Source organism: Nylanderia fulva, unplaced genomic scaffold, assembly GCF_048542155.1.
Source record: "Nylanderia fulva isolate GAGA-0341 unplaced genomic scaffold, ASM4854215v1 Scaffold42, whole genome shotgun sequence".
NCBI lineage: Eukaryota > Metazoa > Arthropoda > Insecta > Hymenoptera > Formicidae > Nylanderia > Nylanderia fulva.
In genome coordinates this window covers 1,093,283-1,109,105 of record NW_028190499.1, presented here as the reverse complement: position 1 = coordinate 1,109,105, position 15,823 = coordinate 1,093,283, and the positions used below count along the sequence as shown (strand labels likewise).

Genomic DNA, 15,823 nt, shown 5'->3' with positions numbered 1-15,823 from the left:
TCTTAATTGCCTACGGCAATGTTGCGATGGTTTTAAATGATTTATAAGGCAGTATTGAATTAAATATCTATTAATCTAATTTTTTTGCAGTATATGTTATAGATAGAAATTTTCTAATGGAAAATAATACACGACGAGAAAATTGCTTAATTGCCTATGGCAATGTTGTGATAGTTTTATCGTGTTTCAACCGAAGTATATACTCGGCGATGTTATAGCGAAATATTTGTCCAGGGAAATCAGGCGCGATGTAGGATATTGGTTGTATTTTTTTGTTGCATTCAACGATTCCCGCGGGGTCCATACGCGCATATATGTATAATATATATACTCGTGTTTTCAACACGATAGGAAGAGATCCGAAGCGCACGAAACGAAAAGGCGGAAGGAACGCAACGTTCGCGTTTACTCGCTCCGCTGCGCGTGTAAATGCGGTTAATGGGAAAACCGTAACGTGGTTTACATGCATCGGCCACGACAGGTACGCGCGTAAACACGAAATAACGCCTGTGCATTCAATGTCACAGAGCGCAGTCGTTTCCGTTTCTTGGGACATAGGCCGCGTTTTAGACAGTAAAAGGACATTGCGTTTTCGCTTCATTCCGCTCGTTTCACAGTGGAACAATTTGTGTTTTCTTGTTAGAAACGGTCCCCGTTGAAATTTCAAGTGTTTAATACATTTATGTGTTAATTTAATGTATTACTGTTCTGTTAATTGAACTTAAATGGTAAATTATTAAAAGAGCTGGAAAAAAATAACATATTACTAAAATCTAAAATTAACATAATTTTTGTTAATTTTTGAATTTGAAATTTGAAATTTTGTTGAAATTTCAAGTGTTTAATACATTCATGTGTTAATTTAATGTATTACTGTTCTGTTAATTGAAGTTAAATGGTAAATTATTAAAAGAGCTGGAAAAAAATAACATATTACTAAAATCTAAAATTAACATATTTTTTGTTAATTTTTGAATTTGAAATTTGAAATTTCAAGTGTTTAATACATTCATGTGTTAATTTAATGTATTACTGTTCTGTTAATTGAACTTAAATGGTAAATTATTAAAAGAGCTGGAAAAAAATAACATATTACTAAAATCTAAAATTAACATATTTTTTGTTAATTTTTACATTAAAAATATATTAATTTTAACATATTTTTTGTTAATTTTTACATTAAAAATATATTAATTTTAACATATTTTTTGTTAATTTTTACATTAAAAATATATTAATTTTACAGAAAATTTATTTTTCCCCAAGTTTCAAGTCGTACAGAAATATACTGCGAGAGCTGCACATTCTGTACAAAGTTAACGAGGCATTCGAACGTAAAATAATTTGATGTTATGTTGTAAAATAAATGTCCATTAATTTTATTCGAGAATCGTGAAATTGAAAAGAGAATAAACGATTCTAGACGGTGAAAGTAAATAAGATTATTAATTAGACATTCGCTCGGGAAGATTTGCATATGTCAAGTGGATTTGCTTTTGTACGTTATGCTAAACGTGTATGTATGCTAAACGAATAGATTTTTTTTCGGCAGTCTTATTAAACCTGTATCCTGTGCTGCACCCAGGATTATAAGATGTATCTCATATTTTTATTGGAATATTTAAAATAAAATTTTTTTTTGAGAAGTTAACTATATCTTATATTCACACATTATGTACAGATATTAATTTTTAATTAACTAATATATAAATGCAGACAACTGATTTTATTTCAGATCAAGAATATTAATTTTTAATCGCGGGAAAAAATAGTAGTTTTCCTTAAATTAAATTTTATTGTTAATTTTAAATAGAAAATTTCCCGTTAAATTACAGTTAAAAAGTGTTTGCGCGTAGCTAAAATTTAAACACGATAACTAAATTTGTAGTATAATATAGGGACAAAATTTAAATTTTAGCTTAACACTGGAAAAAAATTGTTAACTAAAATTTTTAACTAAACATTATTTTGTTAATTGAACATAAAAAATATTTAAATTAAATATAATATATTAAATTTAACAAAATATATATTTGACTTAAATATTAATATATGTTTAATTAATAAAATAATAATTTAGTTAAAAGGTTTAGTCAAATTAATAAATCTTCTTTCCAGTTTATATACACGGAGAGAATTTTCTTCTAGAATTTATTAATATTTACCACAACAAAAAATATTAACAGATACATAGTAAATTTTACTATGTACATAGTAAAATTAATGGAATATATTTTATATCTTATTATGATTGATATTAATATTTTTTATTGTGGTAAACATACATATATTAATCAGAGAAAACTCTTATAAAATTCTTCCAATACAATATTGTCCCACAATTACAATAATTTTCAGGAAAAATTCTAAGAAAAAGTATCGGAAGATTTTTATGTAAGTTTTTCTCTGATTAATATTTACCACAAAGAAAAATATAAGACTGTGAAGTTGGCACGGCTTTTTTCGATTTTCAAAAAAAACATATGAGTTCTAGTAGCACTTTTAAGAGTTCTAGAGTTCCTGATAGGTTTCGCAAATAGTTCTGTCAATTTAAGGTCAAAAAACGAATTTTTTAAAAATGTCGTGCTAACTTCCCGTAGCACGACACTTATGCAAAAAAAATTTTTTATTCATGTATTTCGATAGATTTCGACGAGATCTAGAGTTCCTGATAGATTTTAACAATAGTTCCGGCGAACTATGCATTCTACGAGTTAAAAAACAAAATTTAAACGATATTTGTAAAAATTTTATCTTGTTGTGCTAATAGAAATATTCATTTCTCACGGCGCAATTTGCGAGCTCTAGGATAATTCTGACCTCCAAAATAATGTTCGACAATAGTTCTGTCGATTAACCATAATTAACTTAATTAATTAATAAGCTATTATAGCACGACATCGCGGAAGAGTGTCGTGCTGGTAGAAATATCTATTTCTCTGGGCGCATTTTACGAGTTCTAGGATAGTTCTGACCTTCAAAATAATTTTCGATAATAGTTCTGTCGATTAACAGTAATTAATTTAAATAATTAATAAGATAATTATAGCACGACACTCGAGCAAAGGGTGTCGTGCTAAGTATACAGGGTGTCTGTCCATAGATGTCTGAGCAAATATCTCGCAATTGGTTGAAGTTACAAGAAAGTTTAATAAGAAGAATTTGCACGGCTCTAAGTCAGCTACAAAGTGCGCGTAATAATTTTTGTTCTACTCGTGGTCCTTTCGAGTTATGCAGATTAACATAGTTTTTTTAAATGGATACCTATAATTTTTTATGCATATTTGTATAGTAGGGATCATTTGCGACAAAAATCGAATATTGTATTGAACATGATGGTCAAAATTTCGAGCAATTTATGTGTTAATAAATGTTCTATAAACAAACATTGTATGTTTTCTTCTCCGAACTCTCTTTAACATTTCAAACCGTTCAAAAATACTTAGAATCCAACTTACTACTTTCATACATAAAATGTCAATTATCTCGTAAACGATGCATAGTAAGAATTTTTTACTACATATGATTTTTGTCGCAAATGATCCCTAATATACAAATATGCATAAAAAATTATAGGTATCTATTTAAAAAAACTATGTTAATCTGCATAACTCGAAAGGACCACGAGTAGAACAAAAATTATTACGCGCACTTTGTAGCTGACTTAGAGCCGTGCAAATTCTTCTTATTAAACTTTCTTGTAACTTCAACCAATTGCGAGATATTTGCTCAGACATCTATGGACAGACACCCTGTATATCGCAGTTCTAGGGGGGGGGGGGGTTTGGCCAGTTCTCGTAGAGTTCTATGCTTTGCAATTATTTTTAAAAATAGTTCCGGCGATTAAACATTTTTTAATAATTTTTAAAATTTTTTAATGTCCGATTTCAGCACGACACTCGAGCAAAGGGTGTCGTGCTGCGTATATATCGCAGTTCTAGGGAGAGTTTTGGCTAGTTCTCGTAGAGTTCTATGCTCTGCAATTATTTTCAATAATAGTTCCGGCGATTAAACATTTTTTAATAATTTTAAAAATTTTTTAATGTCCGATTTCAGCACGACACTCGAGCAAAGGGTGTCGTGCTGAGTATATATCGCAGTTCTAGGGGGAGTTTTGGATAGTTCTCGTAGAGTTCTATGCTTTGCAATTATTTTTAAAAATAGTTCCGGCGATTAAACATTTTTTAATAATTTTTAAAATTTTTTAATGTCCGATTTCAGCACGACACTCGAGCAAAGGGTGTCGTGCTGCGTATATATCGCAGTTCTAGGGGGAGTTTTGGCTAGTTCTCGTAGAGTTCTATGCTCTGCAATTATTTTCAATAATAGTTCCGGCGATTAAACATTTTTTAATAATTTTTAAAATTTTTTAATGTCCGATTTCAGCACGACACTGGAGCAAAGGGTGTCGTGCTGAGTATATATCGCAGTTCTAGGAAGAGTTTTGGCTAGTTCTCGTAGAGTTCTATGCTCTGCAATTATTTTTAAAAATAGTTTCGGCGATTAAACATTTTTTAATAATTTTTAAAATTTTGTAATGTCCGATTTCAGCACGACACTCGAGCAAAGGGTGTCGTGCTGAGTATATATCGCAGTTCTAGGGGGAGTTTTGGCTAGTTCTCGTAGAGTTCTATGCTCTGCAATTATTTTCAATAATAGTTCCGGCGATTAAACATTTTTTAATAATTTTTAAAATTTTTTAATGTCCGATTTCAGCACGACACTCGAGCAAAGGGTGTCGTGTTGAGTATATATCGCAGTTCTAGGAAGAGTTTTGGCTAGTTCTCGTAGAGTTCTATGCTCTGCAATTATTTTTAAAAATCGTTCCGGCGATTAAACATTTTTTAATAATTTTTAAAATTTTTTAATGTCCGATTTCAGCACGACACTCGAGCAAAGGGTGTCGTGCTGAGTATATATCGCAGTTCTAGGGGGAGTTTTGGCTAGTTCTCGTAGAGTTCTATGCTCTGCAATTATTTTCAATAATAGTTCCGGCGATTAAACATTTTTTAATAATTTTTAAAATTTTTTAATGTCCGATTTCAGCACGACACTCGAGCAAAGGGTGTCGTGCTGAGTATATATCGCAGTTCTAGGAAGAGTTTTGGCTAGTTCTCGTAGAGTTCTATGCTCTGCAATTATTTTTAAAAATAGTTCCGGCGATTAAACATTTTTTAATAATTTTTAAAATTGTTTAATGTCCGATTTCAGCACGACACTCGAGCAAAGGGTGTTGTGCTGAGTATATATCGCAGTTCTAGGGGGAGTTTTGGCTAGTTCTCGTAGAGTTCTATGCTCTGCAATTATTTTTAAAAATAGTTCCGGCGATTAAAGATTTTTTAATAATTTTTAAAATTTTTTAATGTCCGATTTCAGCACGACACTCGAGCAAAGGGTGTCGTGCTGAGTATATATCGCAGTTCTAGGGGGAGTTTTGGCTAGTTCTCGTAGAGTTCTATGCTCTGCAATTATTTTTAAAAATAGTTCCGGCGATTAAACATTTTTTAATAATTTTTAAAATTTTTTAATGTCCGATTTCAGCACGACACTCGAGCAAAGGATGTCGTGCTGAGTATATATCGCAGTTTTAGGGGGAGTTTTGGCTAGTTCTCGTAGAGTTCTATGCTCTGCAATTATTTTTAAAAATAGTTCCGGCGATTAAACATTTTTTAATAATTTTTAAAATTTTTTAATGTCCGATTTCAGCACGACAAAAATTTTAAAAATTATTAAAAAATGTTTATTCGCCGGAACTATTTTTAAAAATAATTGCAGAGCATAGAACTCTACGAGAACTAGCCAAAACTCTCCCTAGAACTGCGATATATACTCAGCACGACACCCTTTGCTCGAGTGTCGTGCTGAAATCGGACATTAAAAAATTTTAAAAATTATTAAAAAATGTTTAATCGCCGGAACTATTATTGAAAATAATTGCAGAGCATAGAACTCTACGAGAACTAGCCAAAACTCCCCCTAGAACTGCGATATATACTCAGCACGACACCCTTTGCTCGAGTGTCGTGCTGAAATCGGACATTAAAAAATTTTAAAAATTATTAAAAAATGTTTAATCGCCGGAACTATTTTTAAAAATAATTGCAAAGCATAGAACTCTACGAGAACTGGCCAAAACCCCCACTAGAACTGCGATATATACTTAGCACGACACCCTTTGCTCGAGTGTCGTGCTATAATTATCTTATTAATTATTTAAGTTAATTACTGTTAATCGACAGAACTATTATCGAAAATTATTTTGGAGGTCAGAACTATCCTAGAACTCGTAAAATGCGCCCAGAGAAATAGATATTTCTACCAGCACGACACTCTTCCGCGATGTCGTGCTATAATAGCTTATTAATTAATTAAGTTAATTATGGTTAATCGAAAATTATTTTGGAGGTCAGAACTATCCTAGAACTCGTAAAATGCGCCCAGAGAAATAGATATTTCTACCAGCACGACACTCTTCCGCGATGTCGTGCTATAATAACAGAACTATTGTCGAACATTATTTTGGAGGTCAGAATTATCCTAGAGCTCGCAAATTGCGCCGTGAGAAATGAATATTTCTATTAGCACAACAAGATAAAATTTTTACAAATATCGTTTAAATTTTGTTTTTTAACTCGTAGAATGCATAGTTCGCCGGAACTATTGTTAAAATCTATCAGGAACTCTAGATCTCGTCGAAATCTATCGAAATACATGAATAAAAAATTTTTTTTGCATAAGTGTCGTGCTACGGGAAGTTAGCACGACATTTTTAAAAAATTCGTTTTTTGACCTAAAATTGACAGAACTATTTGCGAAACCTATCAGGAACTCTAGAACTCTTAAAAGTGCTACTAGAACTCATATGTTTTTTTTGAAAATCGAAAAAAGCCGTGCCAACTTCACAGAGTCAAAATATAATTTCTACCACAATAAGATATATAAAATATGTTGGATTAATTTTATTATGTATATATTAATATTTATTATTATTTACCACAATAAAAAATATTATTAGTAAATTTTACTATGTACATAGTAAAATTAATCGAGTATATTTTATATCTTATTGTAATTGATATTAATATTTTATTGTGGTAAATATACATATATTAATCAGAGAAAACTCTTACAAAATTCTTCTAATATAATATTGTCCCACAATTACAATAATTTTCAGGAAAAATTCTAAAAAAAAGTATTGGATGATTTTTACGTAAGAGTTTCTCTGATTAATATTTACCACAAAGAAAAATATTAATATTTACCATAGGATATATAAAATATGTTCGATTAATTTTATTATGTATATATTAATATTTTAATTGTGGGGTAAATGTTAATCAGAAAACTCATAAAATCCACGATTAGCGTGATTTTCAGGGCAAATTCTAAGAGGAAATTCTCTCTGTGTAGTAGCTAATATTTTTTTTCACGATAAATTGCGAGAGCATTTTTTTCTATTTTTATTTCACTTTTGTATTAACAAACAATTAGACTCCTATATACACTGTAAAAAAATATGTAATATATTACACAAAAATATGTAAAATGACATAAATAATAAGTGTAAAATTACACGATAAATAATAAAAATGTTTACCTTTTTATTATTTATCGTGTAATTTTACATTTATTATTTATGTAATTTTACATAATTTTAATGTAATTTTACAAATTTTTTTTACAGTGTAGGATGTAGGCTCTTGGCGAGGATTTAACGTGTATTTCAGAATGAACTACACGCGGGAGGAGAAAATCGACATCGACGTGTGTTGTCGCGCGATTTTTCTCGTCCCGCAGATAGAAAGGAGTACGTTTACAAGCGATCTACGAGGAAGGTCGCGATAAATTCTGATTCTCTCTCGCCGCTTCTCTGCCTTCTCTCGAGAAAGGCACGTATATAGTAGAAGCCGCGATTCCGAATGCCAGGGCCAGTGAGAGGATTGACGTCGTCTCTCTTTTCTCCCGCTTCTTCCTGTGTGTTGTCCGCCTTCCATCTTTCTTCGATCTCTCCACATATATCTCCTTTTCCTCTGGACACGCGGATGTACACCGTTAGATTTATTCAAACGCGCGAATCTGTGATTTAAAACGTCAGTTCCGTGACCCATATTAAACCAGCTTTCCGCACCACGATTAAATAAAGTATTGCATATTTTAATTTATTTAGTTCGAAATACCTGCTCATTTTTTTTATTGCAGTCTGGATTTTTGCTCGAATTTTGTCTAGCAGGAATTTATGTTCAAAGTGGGAGAGATGTATGAAGTCTTCCCATAAAAATATTAAGAGCGCGAATAAAAAATAAATTACACTAGAATTTATTATTATTTCGTTGCTTTAAGATATAATGTCAAATTATTTTGAATTTATTTTATTATCAAGAGACACGGTAGTGTCTCGCGACCAGTTAAGGGCGTAGCCGAGACACCGTGTATCTTAACGCGAGTCGGACATTTGAGTCTTTATAATATTTCGAATTCTCAATAACGGCTGAAGCAATCGAGTTTATACTAGACTTAATCGATAGATTGAGTTTGAATTATATAATAAAAGTGTCTTTATTTCTGCTCTACGTGATTTGTAAGCAGAGATATATAATTGCAAAGTCGAAATATGAAAAATTTCTTTTAAGAAACGTCCCCGTCATCATTATCATCATCGACCACGCAAACATAGTAGTATCGTGCTACACGTATTCACACGTATACAACACATGCGCACACATATATCACACGTACACAACACATGAATAGATGCATGTATTGGAAATGTCCATCTCGCACGTTTTACAACAGACGGCGATAGTTGCCCTCCGCTATATTGACAGCGTGCGGGGTTAGATATTTTCAATTTTCAATTTCAATTTTTACATTCAATTTTAATGTTATTATTTGCAAATTTATTGTCATAATAATTTATGTGCAAGTTTACAGTCTGTGATACAAAATCAGATATTTTGCTATTATTTCAATAATATTTCAATTATATAAATGCCTATGTATGAGTATGCATATATTTTTAATAATTTTCTTAATTAGCTTCTATATTTTTTTCAGTTGTACATCAAGCAGGTAGCATTATCAGCTCACTTGTGAGCATGGGTTGGGCAATGGCTAGTTATCATCGCAGCATTCGATTAGCTTAACAAGATAAATCTAATATCAGTGCTATAGGAACTATTTTACAATTTTTCTGGCATTTTCTTATTGCAGGTACATATATATCCAATAATTAATATACAAAATTAAATATTATTCATCACACACTTTGTATCAAAATAATATATTTTTTAAAATTTATTTTAAATTTATTTAATCATTTTTATCATTGTGATTGTAGTGGCAAGGATCTTATTGCTCAGTGTCATTGCAAGCATCTGGCCTGTATATACCATAATATATTGTGTAATACATTGGCTAAGTATGACAATATAGATTTTGATAGATTCCCATGGAATATTGGAATTTTGTCGGACTTACAGTCATCCACCACATATGCAGCCTACAATTAAAGAACGCATTTATTCCATATGATTTGCTTCCGTTATTGGAATATTTAAAATAAAAATTTTATTAATAAATTTCGATGAAATAATTTATAAGAGGTTGAAGAAACTATGAAACAAATTCAGTCTCATAAAAGGGTAGTTGGAACAATAGTGGTGAATGCAGAAGGTATTACATGAGATCATTGACATGATTTACTTGTAGTTGTAAACAAAAATTTATAAAATTATATTTGTTTTAGGTATTCCTATAAAGTCAACATTAGATAATACGACAACAGTTCAATACGCAGGTTTGATAAGTCAATTGTCAGATAAAGCTCGTTCTGTCGTACGTGACTTGAATCCAACAAATGATTTAACTTTCTTGCGCATACGTAGCAAAAAACATAAAATTATGATGGCACCAGATAAAGAATTCATATTAATAGTAGTACAAAATCCAGTTGATTGATATTTAAAAGAAACAAAAATATATTTCAAAGTTAAGATTTATTTTTTTGGTTGTTAATTTAATCTGTATGCTACATTGGATGTTAATATCTATTCAATTAAATAAAGAAAAATAAAAGAATAAAGCTTAAAAATTATACAAAATGCAGTATTTAATTACTAATTTAACAAATTATGAACTTTTAGAGTTTTTAAATAGTGCTTTCTTCTTTGGTAACAATATTATATTTTTAAGTTTGATAATTATGAAAATATGTATATATAGTAATTCATGGCATGTTTATTTTTGTATTTAATACAATTATAAATGTACATTTCTCATCAATAAAATATCACAGTATCTTTTTTATAATTTAATTTTAATATTGAGATTGTTTTTATTCAGTGGAAAAAAAATGTGTAGTTGGTCCCTATTAATTATACATACATATAAGAGTGTCGCACAAATAATTCTATGCAGTCTTTTTAAGATAATATAAAAATACTTATAAATATAATCAATTAAAATACATATAATCAAAATTGTATGTATTAAAATTCAATAGCATATAAAAAAGATTTTTTAAAATTATATATATATAATAAAAATCCAACATTTTATATATATATATATATATATATATATATATTTATTTATTGTATATCATAAATATATATTTATTTATTTATATTTACCTATCTTTTTTTTATATATATGGTAGAAATACAATGTATGAGTTATTTTATTTTGCAAAATTTTTGAAAGTTAAACTATTAATTACAATGAAATTATTTCATATAATACCGAGATTCTTTTCATAATAAAGATTAAGAGAGAGTTAGATTTTATCATAAGATTTATAAAAGTCATAAGATAAGGTTAATTGCATATTGTATAGTTTATCTCTCATTTTTTAAAGTAAATAAATATCAAAGTTACATTGCTTGAACTGGTGCGTTTGAAGTATGTTGTCTTTTTGAGGGATGCAAGACAATATAGTACAAAAGCATTGCTGTAATTCCCAAGAAAAAGGAAATGATACAAATAATAAAGATTATATTAAAGTACTAAGCCTCTTTAACTGCAGGAGGACAAGCATATTGCCATAATAAATTTGCTGCAATATTTTCAAAAAAGCAGATAACATAGAAAGATACATGTTTTCAAAATGTTTTGCTATCTACAGCATTGAGATATATAAAAATGTGCACTATGCCAATAACGGAAGCAAATAATATGGAATAAATGCGTTCCTTAATTGTAGGCTGCATATGTGGTGGATGACTGCAAGTCTGACAAAATTCCAATATTCCATGGGAATCTATCAAAATCCATATTGTCATACTTAGCCAATGTATTACACAATATATTATGGTATATACAGGCCAGATGCTTGCAATGACACTGAGCAATAAAATCCTTGCCACTACAATCACAATGATAAAAATGATTAAATAAATTTAAAATAAATTTTTAAAAATATATTATTTTGATACAAATTGTGTGATGAATAATATTTAATTTTGTATATTAATTATTGGATATATATGTACCTAAAATAAGAAAATGCCAGAAAAATTGAATTTGCTTATTTATTTAAAGATGCTTATCATATACAAAAATGAATGATATAATCTCTAAAAACTCACCTTTAAAAAAAGGTAAAAAAAGGCGACCAGTTAAGGGCACACCATTAACAAAAATTATCCATTGCAAACCCATGTACAATAGAATTGTATGAAAAATTATCGATTATAAACCAATGTACAATCGTAACAAAAGTAATGAAATAAAAAAAAAATTGCGCCAAGTGAAAGTAGAAACTTGTACCAGTGGAAAATTAAAGTTGCAGACATATATAGAGTCGTATAATGAATCAATAAAAATTTAAATTTGCAAATGTAGAATTGTACCATAAAAAAACTTATCTTTTAAAAAAAAAGATAAACAAGATGCCAAGTCCATGCGCCATGTGAAAAAGTGTTAAACAAAAAAGTATTTTTAAGTAAAAAAATCTATCAATTGACAAAAATTTATGTTCTAAAATTAATATCTCTACAAAAAGTAATGTCCAATTATTGCGCGAATAAATAAACATTTTTATAAAAAATTAAAATTTAAAAACTTATGCAAATTTAAAATTAATATAAAATAAAAAGAAATAAAAAAATTTTAGTTAAAAAAACTGGGCGCGCTTCTAAATAATATTCTAATGATATTAAAATTAAATTGTTACTTTTAAACTCATTGCAGCGCGCCCAGTTTTTTTAACTAAAATTTTTTTATTTCTTTTTATTTTATATTAATTTTAAATTTGCATAAGTTTTTAAATTTTAATTTTTTATAAAAATGTTTGTTTATTCGCGCAATAATTGGACATTACTTTTTGTAGAGATATTAATTTTAGAACATAAATTTTTGTCAATTGATAGATTTTTTTACTTAAAAATACTTTTTTGTTTAACACTTTTTCACATGGCGCATGGACTTGGCATCTTGTTTATCTTTTTTTTTAAAAGATAAGTTTTTTTATGGTACAATTCTACATTTGCAAATTTAAATTTTTATTGATTCATTATACGACTCTATATATGTCTGCAACTTTAATTTTCCACTGGTACAAGTTTCTACTTTCACTTGGCGCAATTTTTTTTTATTTCATTACTTTTGTTACGATTGTACATTGGTTTATAATCGATAATTTTTCATACAATTCTATTGTACATGGGTTTGCAATGGATAATTTTTGTTAATGGTGTGCCCTTAACTGGTCGCCTTTTTTTACCTTTTTTTAAAGGTGAGTTTTTAGATTTAATAAACACTATAAAAAAAATATGTAATATATTACACAAAAATATGCAAAATAACATAAATAATAAGTGTAAAGTTACACGATAAATAATAGAAATGTTTAAAATTAATAAAGCATGAAAAGTAGGCCAAATATACGAGCCGAAATAATTTAGATGTAAGAATAATTAAAAATTATTTATTTATAATATAGATGTACTAATATAGAAATGTTTACTTTTTTATTATTTATCATGTAATTTTACATTTATTATTTATGTAATTTTACATACTTTTAATGTAATTTTACAATAAAAACAATGATAAATTATTAAATTAAGGCCATGTGTAACGAGCAATACGAAATTATTTTATTATTTAGAAGAAAATTCTTAATTTGACATAATAATTACACAAACGTTTCGAGCTCTACTTGCTCCTCTTCAGTGCGCAAAAAAATAATGATAATAAATACCCATAATAAATAAATACATACATAAAGTTCTAATAAAAAAATCCGCAATACATAGTCAATATAAGTTATATAGTTAAGTCATAGTTAAAACGCAAAATATATTTACAATGAATTGAAACCATTAAAATAGTTCAACAAAGTAAGAACCCAATTAGAAGCAGAATGATTCGTCCGGTTATTCATAAAATATTTTAGAATTATTAATAAAAACTCGGAGTGACACTTATACATTGCTCCAAACGAACCACTTATCGTTATTTGACGAAAGTCCCTCGATCTGGCAATGATTATGTCCATCTTCTCCAAATTATTTGATATTTGTTAACTGAATTTAGAGAATTTATTCAATTGTAAAATAGGATTCCACTAATGTGTATGTAAAAAAATTAAAAATTACAAATTAAACTAAATACTAAAATATTGAACCTTTATGCTTACAAATTGTTCCGAATAACTTGAGATGACGATGCTTCTAATTGTTGTTGGCCTTATTGTTAGTACTTGACTGTTGTCTAGTCTTTTAAAAAGTCGAATAAATAGGTGTCAGATCTCACAAAATAAACATTTACATAAGTCTAAAAATTCGATATTTCTTCTAGAATGTCGAAATACGCGTTGTTAAGCAATTCGGTGTCTGTGTTATTATTTATACCATGCCTTTGTTCCTTGATGTGTATCATTTCCGAGATAAGTCTTTTATAATAATTAGATTCGATATCAAGTATTTTAACGTTATCCCAATCAAAAGCATGTTTTTTATTTATAATATGTTCAGAGACCACAGAATGCTTGGAGGAATCAAATTTAATATTATTCATATGCTCTTTTAGTCTAGTGCGTAATTTTCTTTTGGTTTGCCCAACATACGAAGCTTCACAATCCTTACAATTAATTTTGTAGACAACATTATTATTATTGTTATGCACGTTTTTGTCCTTGTGGACTTTAATAAATTTGTTAAGATTATTTAGACAACGGTATCCTACTCTGAAATCTGATTTTTTTATTGTCGATGCTATTGTCTCAGAAATGTTATTAATGTATGGAATGACAAAAAATTTTTTCTTGCTATTATCTTCTGCAATTTCTTTTTTTCTATTGTTGTTAAACTGTCCATTGTTTAAAACTCTTATTCTCTTATTTATTTCTTTAAAGATCAAATGAATAGGGTAACCGTTGTCCAATAATATTTTAATACACAGTTCTAAATTTTTCTTATGATATATGGGATGAGATAATAACAATGCCCTATTAATAAGATTATAAATTACTCCTATTTTATGGCACATAGGGTGACTCGATAAAAAAGATAGTACTCTACCTGAACATGTCTTTTTTTGAAACCAATCTAAGTGTATGACGTTATTTATTATTTTAATGTTTAAATCTAGAAAATTTATGCTTCTATTAATTTCGTATTCAATCGTAAATTGTAGTCGTTGATTGTAACTATTAAACTTATTCAGTACACTATCAATTTTATTCTTTGGTGCCACCATAATAATGTCGTCTACATATCTATAATATATTCCAATACCAATGTCCAATTCATTAATTATTGATTCTTCAAGATCTTGCATAACAATATTAGCAATTATTGGCGACAACGGGGAACCCATAGGTGTGCCATAAACTTGCTTGTATACAATGTCATTGAATGTGAAGTATGTTGACGACAATATAAATTTAACCATGGAAATGAATTCATTTTTTGGAATTAATGTATGTGTATTGATATAATTCCATCTATTGCTCACACTTTCTATTGCAAGATCTATCGGAATGTTAGTAAATAGTGAAACCACGTCTAATGATATTAGAATATCTTCCGCACCAATTTTCCTACCCGCTAGCTTGCTGTAAAGTTCAAAACTATTATTTACATTACTTTTTCCCGTAGGAATACTATTTGAAATGATTTTATGTAAAAATGTGGCTATCGAGTAAAGCGTGGTATTAATCGATGACACAATTAACCTAAATGGAGTATTCTCCTTGTGTATTTTTGGGAGACCATAACATTTTGGAAGAAGGGAGTCGCTGGAACGTAGTGAGTAATATTCTTTATTAGAAATGTACTCTTTTTTTTGCCATTTCTTAAGAATATCGTTTAGTTCCTTTTCTATTTTGGAGGATGGGTTCTTTTTTATGATAGAATAGGTGTTATTGTCTTCAAGTAAACCTTCCATCTTATTCGTGTAATATTCTTTTGTCATCGCGACTGTTACGTTGCCCTTATCAGCCCTTGTAAAAAGAATATCCGGATTATCATGGCAAAACCTCCTTGTATATCTATGCATACTAATCAAATCTTCATGAGTTGAATTAAACTTAGTTTTGCCGTGTAAAAAATAGGAAAGTTGTGGAACCAGATTGTTACGTAATGTATTTAAATTTTTCATGTTAGAACTAGTGGAATTCCCTTCTATATCTTTGATAAACTCGTGTATGGCCAACTTTTTGTCATTCTTAAACGGCAGGCCGAATTTACTTCCAAATTGTAATAGATTAGTGACATTGGTAGGAATTATTGTGTCAGTCAAATTAATAAACCATTTTTCGTTAGTACTGGTTAGAGGATTAATATGTTTGTCTTTGAATTTATTAGGATATATGACA

The 15,823-nt window shown here is 28.9% G+C and overlaps 2 protein-coding genes and 1 long non-coding RNA gene across 5 annotated transcripts in view; 2 read left to right on the top strand and 1 right to left on the bottom strand.

The window, feature by feature from the left end:
- The window catches only part of raskol (Ras GTPase-activating protein raskol), a 449,557-nt gene that overhangs the window by 147,888 nt on the left and 285,846 nt on the right, over nucleotides 1-15,823 (top strand). The gene's annotated exons all lie outside the window — the stretch shown is intronic.
- LOC146721752 (dynein light chain roadblock-type 2-like) lies at nucleotides 8,433-10,415 on the top strand. 3 transcript variants are annotated; one of them, XR_014925514.1, is made up of 4 exons: nucleotides 8,433-8,836; nucleotides 9,058-9,213; nucleotides 9,341-9,662; nucleotides 9,749-10,415. XR_014925514.1 is itself a non-coding variant. In XM_085486321.1 (4 exons), the coding sequence occupies exons 3-4, from the start codon at nucleotides 9,618-9,620 to the stop codon at nucleotides 9,958-9,960; spliced, it is 270 nt and encodes an 89-aa protein (XP_085342447.1). In that variant the 5' UTR covers nucleotides 8,435-8,836; nucleotides 9,058-9,213; nucleotides 9,341-9,617; the 3' UTR covers nucleotides 9,961-10,415. The 3 variants fall into 3 exon arrangements, 2 of the variants coding, with proteins under 2 accessions (XP_085342447.1, XP_085342448.1); XM_085486321.1 differs by having other exon boundaries at nucleotides 8,435-8,836; nucleotides 9,341-9,675; XM_085486322.1 differs by lacking the exons at nucleotides 8,433-8,836; nucleotides 9,058-9,213 and having other exon boundaries at nucleotides 9,237-9,675.
- LOC146721751 (uncharacterized) lies at nucleotides 13,079-15,803 on the bottom strand. Its single transcript, XR_014925519.1, has 2 exons — nucleotides 13,643-15,803; nucleotides 13,079-13,529 (listed from the first exon to the last, which is right to left on the bottom strand). It is a non-coding gene; the product is annotated as an uncharacterized LOC146721751 (long non-coding RNA).

Coding starts and splice junctions, on each gene's coding strand:
- LOC146721752 (XM_085486321.1), top strand. CDS start 9,618: ATGAAACAAATTCAGTCTCATAAAAGGGTAGTTGGAACAATAGTGGTG. Junction 9,676..9,748: donor AATAGTGGTGAATGCAGAAG/GTATTACATGAG, acceptor TATTTGTTTTAG/GTATTCCTATAAAGTCAACA.